We start from the raw sequence: 17,143 nt of genomic DNA on the forward strand, positions 1-17,143 counted from the left end.
ATGGATGGATGGATGGATGGATGGATGGATGGATGGATGGACGGACGGACGGACGGACGGACGGACGGACGGACGGACGGACGGAATGGATGGCAATTCACAGGACAATAAAACAATAGAAAGTGATAAACTGACTGACTGACAGACCGACAGAATGATAGATAGAACGATAGATAGAACAATAGATAAAACGATAGATAGATAGAACGATAGAACGATAGAACGATAGATAGATAGATAGATAGATAGATAGATAGATAGATAGATAGATAGATAGATAGATAGATAGATAGATAGATAGATAGATAGATAGATAGATAGATAGATAGATAGATAGATAGATAGATAGATAGATAGATATTTTTTTGAGGAGTGCTTTGAGTGGTTACTATTATAAGGTGTGTTTCTGCCCATCAGTGATAGTGTTTGGGAACATTCCGACGTGTCTGAGATTCCAGACTCTTGCTTAAAACCTCTTGTTGTCTGTGGCTGCTGTCTTGCATGCAAGCTGACCTCTGGGCTTCTATCTCACTGCTCAATGCCCATCAGCTGTCACCGAAGGAGTGGAGAGCTATGTCTGCAGCTAAAGCATTGTTCATGGCACACAGTCTGTTCTCTGCTATTCTGAATACAGGACTGGTGCTCCAACAACTTAATACTCACCTGATGAAAGTATTCTAAGATCAATGCAAAAGGGCACATTTTATCAAGAACACACTCCAAGCCTACCATTTTCAGCTGCTTTGGTTTTGGTTGCTGTCTCAGCCTTAATTGCGCCAAGTCGCTGTGGCAAATAAACAGACTGCGTAGTCCTGCAATGCTGATACAAGAACAGCTCTCAGTTATAAGGTTAGTGCTTGATGATAATGAACTCATCCTGGAGCTGTGTGAGCATTTTTCCTCAAACCTGGCACAGTCTGATATGCTGCATAATTGCAATAAAAATTCGGCCATAATTTAGTCACCCTTAAGCTGTTCCAAACTCGTCTGACTGATTTTTTTTTCTGTGGAACAAAACAGAAGATATTTTTAAAAATGTCTGTTTATTTTTATTTATTTTTTCTTCTATCAATAAAATGAATGTCGATGGGATCCAATGTTGTTTGGACCCCAGCGTTCTTGAAAATATATTTTGTATTCCACAAAAGTAATACGGGTTTGGAATGATATCAATACAAATTTATTAGCATCTTTTCATTTACGTCAAGTTATTGGAAGTTTGGTCAGTGTGATATGCTCCTTTTAATATAAAAATAATTAACAAACAAACAACTCACAAAGCTTCATCTAAGAGTTCCATGCTCGGAGACTCTGCTCATAGGAGAAATTCATAAAATGAAAATTCCAGTCTTTTTGCAACAAAAGTAATTTAGAACTTATTTAACCTTTGGCTTTCTTTAAACCTTTTTTTGAAAACCACAAAAAGGAAATAAAGAGTTTAATGATCTTAGGAGGAAGGCGAAACCACACTAACCTGAGATGTATTGTAATTATGGTTTTGCTGTGGTATGGTCTTGGTTCCCAGAGGAACGATTTCTATGCTAAGTCTACATATCAGTATTCAGTCAAATAAACAGGAGAAATTATACCAGAGGGCACAGGGTGTATACTGAGAGAACAGGCTCCTCAAAACTCTTCTGCATGCTCTGAATTCTTCTGCACATGTAGACCTTACCCAAAAGAGAGTTATAGCTCACTAACAAAACACAAACCACCAAAACAACTCAGCATTCAACTTCTAGCTAACCCAAATAAGCACCATCATGAAAAACTTTCCATCCCACTACTGCTCTTCAAGAATCCAAAAAGAGGAACTGGTAACTCAACTAGAAATATAGATCTGTCTCAGCCAAAGAACAGGTGTTTCACACACCTTGTCTGAAAGATGGTAGTTTAGTTTGACCACTCAACTTCGCGTGTACAGTAGGTGCTCTGTCTGAATTAAAATGAACTGAAATTCCAAAAACAAATAAAAATATTAAATGATTACCCAAGTTTGTCATGACAAGTCTTTTTGTCTTCTTGTCATTTGAAAGTTGAGGAAAAAAAAGTTTAATAAGTCTTGAAATGGACAAAGCGATAGAACAACAGATAGATGAAACGATAGATAAAAATGACAGAACAATTAACAAAACAATAGATAAAAATGATAGAATGATGAAGCGAATGATAGATAGAGTGATGGATAAAACAATGGAAAGAATGATAAAATGATACAAAACAATAAATGACAGAAAGATACAACGATAGATAGAGGGATAAAACAATAGAAAGCTATAGAACAATAAAATGATAAACAATGATAGAACGATCAACATAGAATGATAGAATGATAGAATGATGAATAGATAAAATGATAGAATGATTGATTGATTGATCGACAGGTAGATAAAATGACAGATACAGAATGATAAAGCGATAGATCGATTGACAGTATGATAGAATGATAGATAGATAAATAGAACGACAGACAGACAGACAGACAGACAGACAGACAGACAGACAGATAGATAGATTTGATGCAGGTTGATCTCTAGGAGCAGGATGGACACCCCTGTCACAGGAGAACTGGACCTGGGTTCAAGCACTGTGAGAACTCTAGACCCGCGTGAGCTGGGCCGGTGTCATTCCAGCAGGACTCGCTCCTGTTCACTGAGTCATGCGTCAAAAGCAGCTGGCTGAATACATCTGTCAACACTGATTCCCTTAACCTGACACGATCCTTGTCTGAAGATTACCAAGACATATTATTTACAGTGCAGAGTCCAGAGCCTTACAGCACACATGGGCATTCACACAAACTTTGTTGGGCAAAAAAATCAGTCAATGAACTTGTAAAACCTACTAATTAAATTTTCATGACAGGAACAACTAAATAAATTAATAAATAAAATTCTCTTGAATTCCAGTGGTAGGCTGATGAAAATATTGATTATACAATATATTTGAACAACTTGACTCTATATACTAATTAGGAATCAATCCAATCATGCTCTGCATAATGGCAACCAATGATTGTTTATCATGTATCTTCATTTCAGTTTTTAAAAGTACAGTGCCAGACATGCAGAGACACGACAATATTTCCAGTAAGTAAATATAGGGAGCAGCTGATGGTTTTTAACAGCATACTGTGGGAATTTTAAGGATGCAAAAGAAACACTGGAACGAATCTGACAGCACTAGAAATGGATGAGTCCCTGGGCAGTGCAACTAAAATAATGATTCAGACAAAACCCTTGAGCTATAGCTACCTTGAAAGTTCTTCTTTGTGGTTTAATGGCATTTGTTTAAGAAATATTTTTGTGCTAAAAAAAAAGCAATATTATTGATAGAGGACTCATATTTTAGCCAGAGGCAATGTTTTGAAGTTAAAAACATCTTAGTGATGGAATATAATGGTCTGGAGTCGTGATGTGTATTATTGTGATGCATCTATCAGCGGTTTGGACTCTCATTCTGACGGCACCCCTTCACTGCAGAGGATCCATTGGTGAGTAAGTGATGTAATGCTATATTCCTCCAGATCTGCTCAGATGAAGAAACACACTCATCTACATCTCAGGCGGTCTAAGAGTGAGTAAATTGTTTAGCAAATTTTCATTTTTTAGTATACTATTCCTTTAAATATTACCTTTCATCATTAAAACGTGCTATGAAACAATATAGGACCCAAAGCACCTGGTTGTTGCACCTCAATAAAAAGGTTTTCCATAGTAACCATACAGTTGTTTCTGCACAAACACCAAATTAACTACAGATAATGTTGCTTCAGAAATTCTATGGTAAAAGTAAAAAAAAAAAAGGATCTTTTTTTTTTACTATAAACCAGGTATAGTTATTTGGAGTCATCTCCGTTTACCATGGTAAATATTAAAGCAGGGACAACAATATTAAACTTAAGGAGACACATTTCAGTTTTGGCCAGTCAAACAACAACAGCGTTTACAAAAACCGCTCTTCACCAAGATGACAAACGGTTGCACGTGGCGTTCACACTCACCTGTAGCAGGTGTTTCCGGAACCCATTTCAGCTGGCCGATCTGACGCACCTGAAACGCGGTTTTCACCTCGTGACAGCTGTGAGCGTGCGCGGCGGACAGTGTCGCGAGCTCCACCGCGAGCACCGTAATAATCCAGCTGGCATTCACGCGTGGCATGACGGCATTTCAGTGGAGAAATCAGTGTGGAGGAATCGCTTAATGATCAGAGACTGGCTGCAAAATGTGTATCAAGAAAAGAGGAGAAAGTCGTCTGTGTTGGACTTTCACATGCTGCACCGGCTGTAGTGAGTCCTTCCTTCCCAAACCGAGAAGGGAAAAGCGCCGCTGCGTCCCGTTCACTGAGTGTCACTGAATTCATTCAGCATGTGGAATCATTCAGAAATCTCTCTCTCTCTCTCTCTCTCTCTCTCTCTCTCTCTCTCTCTCTCTCTCTCTCTCTCTCTCTTTACTGACACTACTGTAAGCATTTACATTATTTGCAAAGTATATAAAGAACTTAATTAACAGACAACAATACATAGGTGAGATAAATTAAATAAATGGGAACTATCTTACATAACATTTTACTTGCAAAATAATATAAAAAATCTACAATAAAACGTATATATATAGCTATATTTATATATATATATATATATATATATATGTGTGTGTGTGTGTGTGTGTGTGTGTGTGTGTGTAAAAAAAAGCTATATATATATATATATATATATATATATATATATAGGCATGATTGCATGTTATATTACTGTACATTATTATCACGGCAGTGTTAGACTGCAGTTTGCATGATAAAATATGACCTGCCCCGTGTGAGGATCGAACTCACGACCTTCAGATTATGAGACTGACGCGCTACCTACTGCGCTAACGAGGCCGATGCGGAAGCATAGGCGTCTGATTGGCTCATTAATATGTCTAGTTATTTGTGGATGATTGTGATTGGTTATGAAAGTTTTTAAAAGCAGCAACTACGAAGTCATTTTCGTTTTTACGTGTTCGTTTTACTGTTAGTGTTTTAATGTTGAACTACACTGTACTGAATGCTGCTAATAGTAAAATCAACGCGTTATTTAAAATTAAAATCGTCCTCTTACTGATATAATTTCTTATTTTTTATTTAAAAATAGCGTTGATGTCAGATTAAAACACTGTAATCTGTGTTCACGGGTTAGTAGTGCTTTCCTGGTGATTTGTCTCCCTCTGGTGGACTGGTAGTTTGCTCACTCAGAGTTGATTTAGCACTCAATAACGTTTTAAACTATAAATCCTGTATAATACAATATACTTCGTGTCATTTAAATACTCTTTTCCTTATACTCCAAGCAGCATTCCTATATAATGTTTTAAACTGTATTTGTGTATTGTGTATTTATTGCTATTTGTGTTGTACTTCCTTTTATATGTGTACATTCTTTATATAATAAAGGAATGATGATGATAATGAATGGTCCAATAAACTCAAATAAAAGTCCAATTTTCAATTTTTTCTTACTGCTATTACATCAAATTATCAACAAAGTCATAAAATATACGTACCATCGAATTATATGAAATTCTGTTCCTTTACCTGTCTACCTTTACCTTAACATTATTATTTTTCCCTTTCCCTAAAAATTAGAATGAAACAGGGTTTATGAAGGCCAATAGAATAGAAAAATATGCTTTAGACTGCAGAATGGTAATGTTACAGCATCGACCAAGACCACTTTATTGCTCCAACTTTTTTATTATTATTATTATTATTATTAATTGGTCTTTAAGACGGCCACAAAAGCCCTCTTTGAGTTTACATATATTTAAAAAAAAAAAAAGATGAATACAAATGTACACAGAAATATAAATACAATTTATACGTACATAAATAAATATTATTTTTTATTCTAAAATAATGATATTATTCCATGAAATTATATTGCATGTAAAAAAAAAAGTATTATTCCTCCTCGAGCTCCATATTCTCCTATATCATATTATTTTAGCCATAACAGCTACAAAAAATAGACCAATTAACATAATATAAATGAAAAATAAATTACTTTAGATTCAAATAAATAATATTATATATTCATTCTGTTTTAGTTAGCATGATATAGTTTGGATGGACTTTTATTTTGAAGTGTCGTCAGTTGTCAGTTCAACGCAGTTCACGCAGCAGCGTTTAAAAAACTAGCGTCCCGCACACACCCAAGCGTTTGGGTTCCTCTCCTGAAATCCCATTCGTGAAGTATAACAGCAAATCTGTCGTCCTTCGCATATTCGATTAATGGCGTTCACCATGATGAAAAAGAAGAGGTTCAAGTTTAAAGTTGATGTGGAGCTGGAGGAGCTGTCATCTGTCCCGTACATGAATGGAGTTCTGTTTTGCAAGGTCCGACTGACGGATGGAGGCTTTTCAGATGAGTCTTCGAGGTGAGTTTATCCTAATTAATATTAATATGTATGTTAATGTTCCTGAATATACAGGAATAACCGTTTACTGAACGGTTACATTCCGACGTTCCTCCTCATAAACACCACAGCCGAAGGTTTACTTGGCATTAGTGCTACTTTGTTTTCAGGAACAACATGTACAAAGTCAGTGAAAAACTACTGCAGAAAGCATTATTCTGAAATATTCCTTACAGAATAAATATGATGTCTCCCTGTAGACATTACTGTAATGTGCCTTTTCATTCAAATCTCCCTTGACAAATGCTTTCTCTAAATCACTTTCCCTAATAACACAGAGCTTATAGAGATGTCCTTGTGTATTGGGGCAAAGACAGTAAACACTGTATTCAGATTTCATCTGTCTGTATGTTATATATTCTATCAGTCATGTCTACACTATCTACATTATCTTTCTTCTGCAGAGAGCCAGTTCTGCTGAATTGTGTTAAATGGAAGAAAAGATTCTCCTTCTTATGTAAGATGAGTGCTAATGCAGGGACAGGGGTGTTGGATCCATGTGTTTTTCAGGTATCTGTAAGAAAGGTATGATTTAGCATCCTCGGTGTCGGGGAAAGTTACTTTTAAATATTACAATACAATAATACAAAATTGTGTTAACCCCTAAAATAGTAACTATTATGTTACTTAGCTACTTTTTATAGAAAGTAATGCGTTATGTTACTTTTTAAGAGTTGCTTGTTTGTTTTTAATATTAAAAAAGTAGTTCTTTTACAAAGGTAAAAGCCCTTTCACAACAGAAGTTAAATAAATGGGAAATGTAAATTCATGGCTGTACAGTAGAGAGCACAGCTCAAACAAATTGCATGAAGAATATGACGCAGGAGAAGAAAGTTCAATTTAGCAATAACAAAAATGAAACAAATGTGTCATTTTTGCTTAGAATGGTTGAATTGGGTCAGCGAAGGTTAGTAGCAAAGACATTGGTTAATAAAATGGAATTAAATACATAAATTATATGTCTTATTTAGCATATTTAATAACTGCAGGTTTGTATAATATTCTGAGTTTGCATTTGACTGTTTTTATTCATTGTGAGGAATACTGAATATGTTTATATGCAGGTGAGATGAGAAAATACATGTTCATATTTAGTCTAGAACTACAGTCATGTGCACACAACGTCACACTTACTCTCGATTTTTCTCAACATGGCAATACGAGAGCTGTCAGTCAAGACATGGGAAACAAAGTAACGCGTTATTTATTTGAAAATGTAACTCAGATATTTCTTCTAAATGAAAAAGTAGTTACTTTACCACTAAAAAGTAATCTGATTACTTGTAATGCATTACCCCCAACACTGAACATCCTTATTGGAAAATTGGGATCTAAGCAGTTTGTTTCTGTACAAATGTAGTTGGTGAGGTTTTTGATTTAGTTTTTTTCTTTTATGAAGGAGCTCAAAGGTGGGAAGACATTTGCAAAGGTAAGATCAGTTTATCTGTGGATTATGAAGACTTTTTCAATCAGATCACTGGCACTGATACCGTGTGTGTGTCACACAGCTTGGCTTTGCTGATTTAAACTTGGCTGAGTTTGCCGGTTCAGGAAGCACCACACGGCACTGTCTATTGGAGGGATACAACACCAAAAACACACGTCAGGACAACTCTATACTGAAGGTACACACACACGCATACGCATACATAGCAGAAAACCTTATAATGAAGATGCACAGTTGTCCCCTTTGTCTTGAGACTGCATGTCCTATGTATTTTATTTTCTAGTTTATTTTTGTCATAAACATGCGGTTGGTAGGGGACGGTGAGGGGCGTATCCCCTCAGATCTGTGCGTGGTGTTATGTTACTTCATGTTCCGCTTCACATGGGTTATGTGTGGCATGCTTCGGCCTGTGTTGAGCTGTGTTTTCCAATCCACAACCCCCACCTACGCCTAGAGCTGTTCACAGCGCCCCCAGAATTCCTCAGGCCTATATCCTTCCACCTCCGCCTGGAGCTGTTCGCAGAGCACCCAAAAATCCACAGGCCTGCACATATAGCTGTTGAAAGCCACACACATGTTCAGACCATTTTAACTTGCATCACTGCAGTCCATTAACATTTGAACACACATATTGCCATATTTGTAAGTTTATTATAGAAACAAGTCATGTAATGCATTACAGTTGTTTTATATATACGGGATGTTTTTTATTTTTTCAATATTCACACTTTTCTATTTTGATTCTTTAATATAGGGTTGGCTGATAATTGGGCCCTTAAAAATAACACCCAACAATGGTTCTCACAAGTAAAGTGATTATTATTATTTATACATTTTTAATATTAGTAATAATAATAATACATATTATAAAGAAAAACATTTTTAATTACATTATTAGTATTATTATTAATAATAAAATGCATTTTATGCTGTAATTTTATTTTTAAAACTATATTTTAAGCTGTAATTGAGCTCAAAAGCAGAAGTGACAATAATTAAAAATTGGTTCTTCATTTTGAGACTATTAAACATAATAGTATAAGTAAACTTTTGATTCTTTAATATTGGGTTTGCTGATAAATGGTACCAAAAACACTCAACAATGGTACTCACATGTAATATTAATAATAATACTAATCATCATCATTATTTCACAATATTAATATATTCAGTATATTTAAAAAAATATTAGATAATAATCAAACATTTGTTTCATTTTTAAATCATATTTTAAGTTTAAAAAAATTTGTTCTGCATTATGAGACACTTAACTAAATACCTTTAAACAAAATAAGAATGTGTATCTGTCTTAAAATTATATGTGAATTGATTAATTTATGTGTATATTGTGAATAAATGGGCTATTATTACAGTAGCTTCAAATCTTACAGTGGCTCAGTCAATCAAATTTTTAAAGGCGTGATTATATCCTTCATGAAAATACAATTTACCACTGCTTTATCTCTTACTGTATGTATGTGCGTATACTCTTTCTCTAGGTGATAATCAGTATGCAGCTAATGTCGGGTGATCCTTGCTTTAAAACGTAAGTTGTCCCTTTTTTAATTTTTAATATATTTATATATAATTGTAAAAGTTTAACAAGTGATACAGAACACTGAGTAACCCAGCAGCTCAGAATGACCTTGAAACTGTGCGACAAAAGCAGACGCAGCCGCCGTGATGCCTTTGTATTTGTTTGCGTGTCTGTGTGGCTATGCCAGAGTGCTTGTGCCAGTGTTTTTCTGACACCAATGTCTAGGATTGCATGAACACAGGACGTCAGGTTCAACCACTTCCTGGTGATGTTTAGTTAGACAGAGGTGACAGGTGTGTTTTTTTTTCTTTTTTTGAACACAGAGGTGTCTGTAGCTTGAAACCTCTGATTATTAGTTGAGGTGGTATGTTTACTCAACCATTCTAAAGTTAGCAGTAAGATTTATGTTCGAAAGAAATTATGCTTTCATTCAATTCAGTTGATCAAATATAACAGTAAAGACTACAGAATCCTCAATAAGATGCATTACGGTTTTCTATTCTATTAAAAGAAACAAATGTAACACTAAAAATAATAAATGTTTCTTGAGCAGCAAATCAGCATAGTGGAATGTTTTCTGAATGATGAGTACATTAACAATACAATAACTTACAATATGAAGGTTGTAGATTTTTTTTTAAAAATCACATTTCTGATCAATACTTAATATTAAAACATTTTATTTACTGGGTTTTTGTGAAGAAAAATGAATGTTTTCTTTTTTCACTGCCCTCTCTCTTTATGTAGGTCTGATTGTATTCAGATACACTAGTGCTTGAAGCACTAGTTTTTCTTGTATATTAGAGTAATCGTGTGGATGTGTTTGCATGCATGTTGAAATAGTTGACATTTATCCTGACATTTAGAGGGGGTAATATTAATCATCTCACACAGCACCCAGAAACACTGAAAGGTGTGCTTCCTGTTATGTAAGCGAGCTGGCACACAATCTCCCATCAAAACAACACGTACAGTGTTCTGACATGACTGGATTAGCAACTGAAATGATTGACAAATAAACGTCCATGAAGAGGTGTGTATGTCTCACTTCTGTCGTCACAGACATGTGAATCGTGCTCTAGTGAGAGTTGTATCATTGTTTCACTGTGGTTGGTTGTCAAAAATAGTCACGCGCACTCATAAATCAAAGTGTTTGGTGGTGTTTCCCTGTGAGTGTGTGTGTGTGTGTGTGTGTGTGTGTGTGTGTGTGTTTGTGAGGCCTGCATAAGTGTTATCGGGGTGTTTGTGTGTGTGTGGGAGTGCTCATACTCCACCTCAAGTGCTTTTAGCTCTGGCTGGTGCGTCATAGTCTTATGTCACTGACGGTTTTAGAGGCACTTGGTATTGATTCCTAAACATATAGGGGACGTTACCAGTTTTTTTTTTTCCTGGATATTTCCTTCGAAAATGAAATTTAACCACAGTGTCCTCGGCTCAGATGAGGGGAGATTATGGTGACTCCTATGTTCATTAGTGCATCCCAAAACACAACACTTGTAAAGCCTCTTTGGTGCTGACATTGTATATATCTCCAGTAATTGCGGACCGCATCTACGATCTTCTCACTCAGGGCTGTGTTTATGCTAATAGGGCAGAGAGCGTCACAAATGGGCAGGACTTTTTCTCCTCGGTGACGTGAACAGAGGGAGAATCTGAAACAGCTCGTTTGGAGAGACTGTTCATGATTTATTGGTTTTATAAAATAAATCTGTGGATTTTTTACATTATAGGCTGGTTGTTTTCACACACTGCAGCCATACAACTGTGTTCAAACATCTTATAAAAGTGATTTTGCATAATAGGTCCCCTTTAAAAAAATATTTAAGTTACTGTTTAAGTTAAGAATAGTAATTTTGTATATGCAACAATGTCTTATTTTGAAGATTTTTATGTTTTTGTATGTTTATATGTTTTAATGGAGATATTTTGGACTCTTCCAGGCCTCCATCCACTGCAATGACCATTGGTTTTCCAGGAGAAATAGAGACATGTCTACATGAGGACAGAAGAGGAGAGACACCGAGTACAACTCATATCTGTACAGGTACCTCCACAATCCTCACACAAAAATCACTACTTATATACTGTCAAAGTTTGGAATAAAATGCTTTTTTATGTTATTGAAAGAAGTCTCTTATGCTCACGAAAGCTGTTATTTGACCAAAAATACAGTGGAAACAGTAATAGTGTGAAATATTATTAGAATTTGAATATTTGAAAATGTTATTTATAACACATTTTTTGTAATTTATTTATTTTTTAAAATTTAATAATTATTCCAAACTTTTGACTACAGTAGCATATTTAATTTTCTTAAAGATCTAGTAAAGTCTAATTTGCATTTCAACAGTTCCAAAAATCACAATGATGGTAACAGTTTTTATTTGTTTGTTTTTTTAATTCTAGAAAACCTAGGAAAAAGTGGCTTCAGTCATGGTTCTGTTCCAGATGAACTGGGAAAGTGTGGTCACTCAAGAACAGACAGCTACGCCAGCCAGCAGTCCAAGTTTTCCGGTCTGTTTATTCACACCAAATGTTTTGCTTTTCTGTTATCTTTTTATTCTATGACTTTTTGCATTATATAATTTCATAATATTAATCAGCCTGGACATTCTTGTAGGCTACAGTACAGGTCATTCGCGCTCCTCCAGCCTGACGGAGCTCTCTCATAGGAGGAACTTGTCTGTGGGCAGTGCCTCCACTGGGATTGGCAGCCTACCAGAGCCCAGTGAGGACAGAGAGTCCCGTACACAGGCTTGCACACCTTTACCCCAGCACTTTACCACTCCGTCCCACAGTGGGATCACAGCCAACAGGTAAATGTGTGTGTGCGTTAGCACTTCATGCAAAATGTGTTTGTAGAAAAATATTTTAGTGAAGTCTTGTATTTCTTGTATATGTTTGTATTTCAGGCACCCTGTAAAACAGGACTCGGTTGAGTCTCAGCTGAAGCGAGTTGATGCTACCAGAGTGGATGCTGATGATATCATCGAGACAATCCTACAGGGCCAAGACTTCAGCCGCAGCATACTGGACTCCAGTAATGAAGGTACTTCTAGAAAGCACCTTGATGTATGCAGCATTTACAGTCCAGATGTTCAAAAATCCTGTTAAAAAGCCATGTCGTGTAATGGATTTTACATGCTCGCTTGAAATAGCACAGTTGAATGCATTATGAAGATGCACATTATTGTTTAAAAGTTTGGGGTTGGCAAGATTTTTTTAATATTTTGGAAATAAGTTTCTTATACTAACCATGGCTGCATTTATTATATAAAAAATACAGTAAAAAAAGTATTTTTACCATTTAAAATAACTTTTCTATCTGAACATATTTTAATGTAATGTAATTTATTCCTGTGATGGCAATGCTGAATTTTCAGCATCATTATTCCAGTCTTCATGTCACATAATCCTTCAGAAATCATTCATATATGCTGATTTGCTGTTCAAGAAACATTTCTTATTATTATCAATGTTGAAAACAGTTGTGCTGTGTAATATGTTTGTGGAAACCGTAATACACATTTTTTAGGATTCTTTAGGATTAACTTTTTTAATAATATAAATGTCATTAGTATATCTTTTGATTAATTTAATGTGTCCAAACTGACAAAACATTTTACTTTATACAGTAGCAAAACAGCCTGTTTATTTCTAAGGTGTCAAAGAGGGGATGAAAAATGATCATGGAAAACTAAATTACAATTGCTTGTGGTACAAAGAAATTGACTAACATTATAAGTGGACATTGGGGGGAAAAAATAAAATGCTATTGTTTCCTTTAAAAATCTACTACATTGTGACTTGGCAAGGAAAGGCACACATATTATGACATTTGCTTCTACAAGTATATTTTGTATAGCAACCTCCCTGAAAACAAGTTTAAATTTAAACATTATCTCCATCTCCATAACACCAGGCTGTGGTCAACAGCAAACCGATGCACACGCATGGCAACATGTCGTATATGACTAGTTCACACAGACCTTCTCATCACAGCTCACTGTATTCCACTGTCCCATAGTAGGCGCTCAATGCATTCACAAGACACAAACTCTGGATAAGGAAATTCTGAGTTGTATTTTACCACAGATGCTTAGTTGAACTTTAATATGCACCACATTGTGGCTTTGTAAGATGAATGTTTACTATGGTTACTACCGTCTCAAACAAACAGATGGTTAAATTTCCCCTCTTCTCTCTCTCTGACTCATGGATAGACCTCAGAGACTGCAACTTTAAACTTAGTTTTCTAACATCTGGTAATTCATGTTAGCTAACGCTTTTACATTTTAATGTTAAAAACTGAGATCTTACTGTAAAATGGTACCATTTGTTAACTTTAAAAAGCAAATGCATTAGCTAACATGAACTAATTATCAGCCATATATTTTCTAAAGCATTTAGTAATCTTTAGTTAGTAAAAATATAATTATAATATAATTGTTCATTGTTTGTTAATGTTTGTTCACAGTGCATTCATTTAATGTTAACAAATAAAACTTAATTGCAAAAAAATTAGTAAGTGCTGAGATTGACATGACTACAAATATCTGAAAATATTGTTACTATTCATTATTAGTTTAACTAATATACACTGCCATTCAAAAGTTTGGGATCAGTTAGATTTTTCATGTTTTTAAATAAGTTTCTTATGTTCATAAAGGCTGCATTTATTTAATCAAAAATTCTATTTTTATTTCTGAAGAATCATGTGACACTGAAGACTGGAGTGATGGATGATCAAAATTCAGCTTTGTATCACAGGAATAAATAATGTTTTAAAGTATATTAAAATAGAAAACAGTTGTTTTAAATTGTAGTAATATTTCACAATATTGTTTTTGTGTGTATTTTTGATCAAATAAATGCAGCCTTGTTGAGCATAAGGAACTTCTTATGTGTATATCATTATGGTATCATTAGGGAGGTTTTTGCCCTTTTTATCATCCACCAGTTGATGTTGATATATATACAGTATCTCACAGAAGCGAGTACACCCCTCACATTTTTGTAAATATTTTATTATATCTTTTCATGTGACAACACTGAAGAAATGACACTTTGCTACAATGTAAAGTAGTGAGTGTACAGCTTGTATAACAGTGTAAATTTGCTGTCCCCTCAAAATAACTCAACACACAGCCATTAATGTCTAAACCGAAAATGTCAAACTTGGTCCCAAAGTGTCAATATTTTGTGTGGCCACCATTATTTTCCAGCACTGCCTTAACCCTCTTGGGCATGGAGTTCACCAGAGCTTCACAGGTTGCCACTGGAGGCCTCTTCCACTCCTCCATGACGACATCACGGAGCTGGTGGATGTTAGAGACCTTGCGCTCCTCCACCTTCCGTTTGAGGATGCCCCACAGATGCTCAATAGGGTTTAGGTCTGGAGACATGCTTGGCCAGTCCATCACCTTTACCCTCAGCTTCTCTGCCCAGTCTCTGCTTCAGTATGTCACAGTACATGTTGGCATTCATGGTTCCCTCAATGAACTGTAGCTCCCCAGTGCCGGCAGCACTCATGCAGCCCCAGACCATGACACTCCCACCACCATGCTTGGCTGTAGGCAAGACACACTTGTCTTTGTACTCCTCACCTGGTTGCCACCACACACGCTTGACACCATCTGAACCAAATAAGTTTATCTTGGTCTCATCAGACCACAGGACATGGTTCCAGTAATCCATGTCCTTAGTCTGCTTGTCTTCAGCAAACTGTTTGCGGGCTTTCTTGTGCATCATCTTTAGAAGAGGCTTCCTTCTGAGACGACAGCCTTGCAGACCAATTTGATGGGTGTACTCGCTTCAGTGAGATACTGTGTGTGTATATGTATGTGCGTATGTATATATATTTTTTTATTTTTTTCTTTCTTAAGCCTTTGCACTGACTGAATGATTTCTGTGTTGTATGTGTGTTGCAGAGGAGGGTCTGCGACTATTTGTTGGGCCAGGAGGCAGCACTGCACTGGGCTCTCAGCACACCAGGTGAGATACATTATGTAACTTTCCCTGCCGCAAGGTCACCACAGCTACTGGTCTTGTCCGCTTATGCCGTCCTTGTGTGATACATGGTCATTGTGTTTTGCATTATGAGAAGCAGATTACAGAGAGGTATTATGTTGCATAAGCTCTGACCATATCATAAAATTGCAGACTGTGGTAATGTAATTCTGTAATGTAATGTAATGCCTTCTATCGCTCTTTTCCCATTATTCAGGGCTGGTGCAGGAGCTTTTGAACAGGTGGTTATAAAACGCTAGACTGAACGTCCATGGGGGAAGTGATGTAATATCCTGTGTCAAACGAGAGGACAGCAGTTGTCTTCCATCACAAGTAGCAGTTCTATACTGGGTTCCTGGCAAATTCATGGGCTCTAGGAATTTGTGGAATCACTGCTCCCCCTAGTGGTAAAGCTCTGAAGACAGACAGAAGCTTTGCTTTAGCTCAAAGTAACAGGAAATACTTGGATTGGTATTCTTTTACCAAAAATAGATGGTTATAGTTCTCACAGACACTTTAAAAAATGCTTGGAACCACTGGTGGAACTGAAAATGCGTGTTACAGATTCAGGACTATTTTTAATATAAAGATCAGCTTTTATAAATCCACTGACATGGACTGATGCACTTTGGATTGTCTAATATTTCCTTGGTTGGATGCTGCTGATTAAAAAAAAAAAAAAGAAGCTAGTATACTAATTAAACATATACTACTGATTTCAAGTGGACCACTTGAAATCATATATTTCTGTCTTTTTGTGAGTGCATCCATAAAGGTCAAGTTAAAATATTACAAATGTGTTGATTTATAAGAAAACTGTTTATATAGTAAACAGATGAAATATATAGTAAACAGATGACAGCTAAGATGGTCTGTACTGTAGGTGGCTGTTGGTACAACACCCAGTCAAAGTGACCCACAAACTAGTCAGCTTCTAATATCCCAGTTTAGTGCTGTCATCATAAACAAGATTCAACCACAAGTTCCACAGGGATGGATGCTGCAAATAGTGGACTATTTGATAAAATGGCATAATCTAAATTCATTTTACAGGCATTCCTTTTCAGTTAAGGAGAGATGTAGAAGACCTGAGCCAGGATTCAGGATCCTTTTAATGTTTTGTTTTTTTAAAGGGGTTTGTAAATGTGGGATATTTTATAGTGTATTACTGCAAAAAATGTGTTTGAAAGAACATGCCAATTATAAAGGCTAATAAAAAGGCCTGTTTATCAAATTTCATATTGTAATATTTTTTTAAGAATGTATATAAGGGGAAAACGTTAATTGTATGTGTTCAGGCTTTCTGATAGCGACAACTGTTAAATTATAGAAAAACTGAAGATTTATGATATATGTGATGTATCAAATCATAAAGGTCATGAAGTATATACAAAATTCAACATGCAATATATGTGCTTCACTATAATACGTTGCATTTTAAGAATAATTTTTGTTTAAAAAAATAAAACTGTTATATAATTTAAGTATTTGATTCTGTATTTTTAATTTGTTGCTAACTTGCTATGCTGGGTAGTTATCTTTGCACATCTGAAATAAATGTTGTTATAACTTGAGCTGGTGATGCAGTTTACATCTATATTATATTAAGTTAGAATACATGTTCAATAATCATAATAAACGCATCTTAAAAACATGCAGCCCTGGCCTTAAAATAAATTTGTAGTATTACTGTCA

The 17,143-nt window shown here is 35.6% G+C and overlaps 2 protein-coding genes across 2 annotated transcripts in view; one reads left to right on the top strand and one right to left on the bottom strand.

Annotated features, from left to right (window-relative positions):
• The window catches only part of gpc5c (glypican 5c), a 126,810-nt gene extending 122,439 nt beyond the window's left edge, over positions 1-4,371 (bottom strand). The window contains exon 1 of the mRNA XM_079434619.1: positions 4,004-4,371. Coding sequence (XP_079290745.1) covers positions 4,004-4,160 — 157 coding nt within the window. The 5' untranslated portion in view covers positions 4,161-4,371. The remainder of the gene's footprint in view (positions 1-4,003) is intronic.
• A 1,775-nt stretch (positions 4,372-6,146) lies between these two features.
• On the top strand, positions 6,147-17,095 carry eeig2a (EEIG family member 2a). The gene is made up of 11 exons (XM_079435231.1): positions 6,147-6,416; positions 6,860-6,980; positions 7,855-7,884; positions 7,964-8,080; positions 9,402-9,448; positions 11,380-11,483; positions 11,846-11,953; positions 12,060-12,255; positions 12,352-12,488; positions 15,370-15,433; positions 15,666-17,095. The coding sequence occupies exons 1-11, from the start codon at positions 6,271-6,273 to the stop codon at positions 15,706-15,708; spliced, it is 1,113 nt and encodes a 370-aa protein (XP_079291357.1). The 5' UTR covers positions 6,147-6,270; the 3' UTR covers positions 15,709-17,095.
• The last annotated feature ends 48 nt before the right edge of the window (positions 17,096-17,143 follow it).

Source organism: Barbus barbus, assembly GCF_936440315.1.
Source record: "Barbus barbus genome assembly, chromosome: 15".
In the NCBI taxonomy this organism is placed as follows: Eukaryota; Metazoa; Chordata; class Actinopteri; order Cypriniformes; family Cyprinidae; genus Barbus; species Barbus barbus.

Coding starts and splice junctions, on each gene's coding strand:
- eeig2a (XM_079435231.1), top strand. CDS start 6,271: ATGGCGTTCACCATGATGAAAAAGAAGAGGTTCAAGTTTAAAGTTGAT. Junction 8,081..9,401: donor AGGACAACTCTATACTGAAG/GTACACACACAC, acceptor CTCTTTCTCTAG/GTGATAATCAGTATGCAGCT. Junction 11,954..12,059: donor CCAGCAGTCCAAGTTTTCCG/GTCTGTTTATTC, acceptor ACATTCTTGTAG/GCTACAGTACAGGTCATTCG.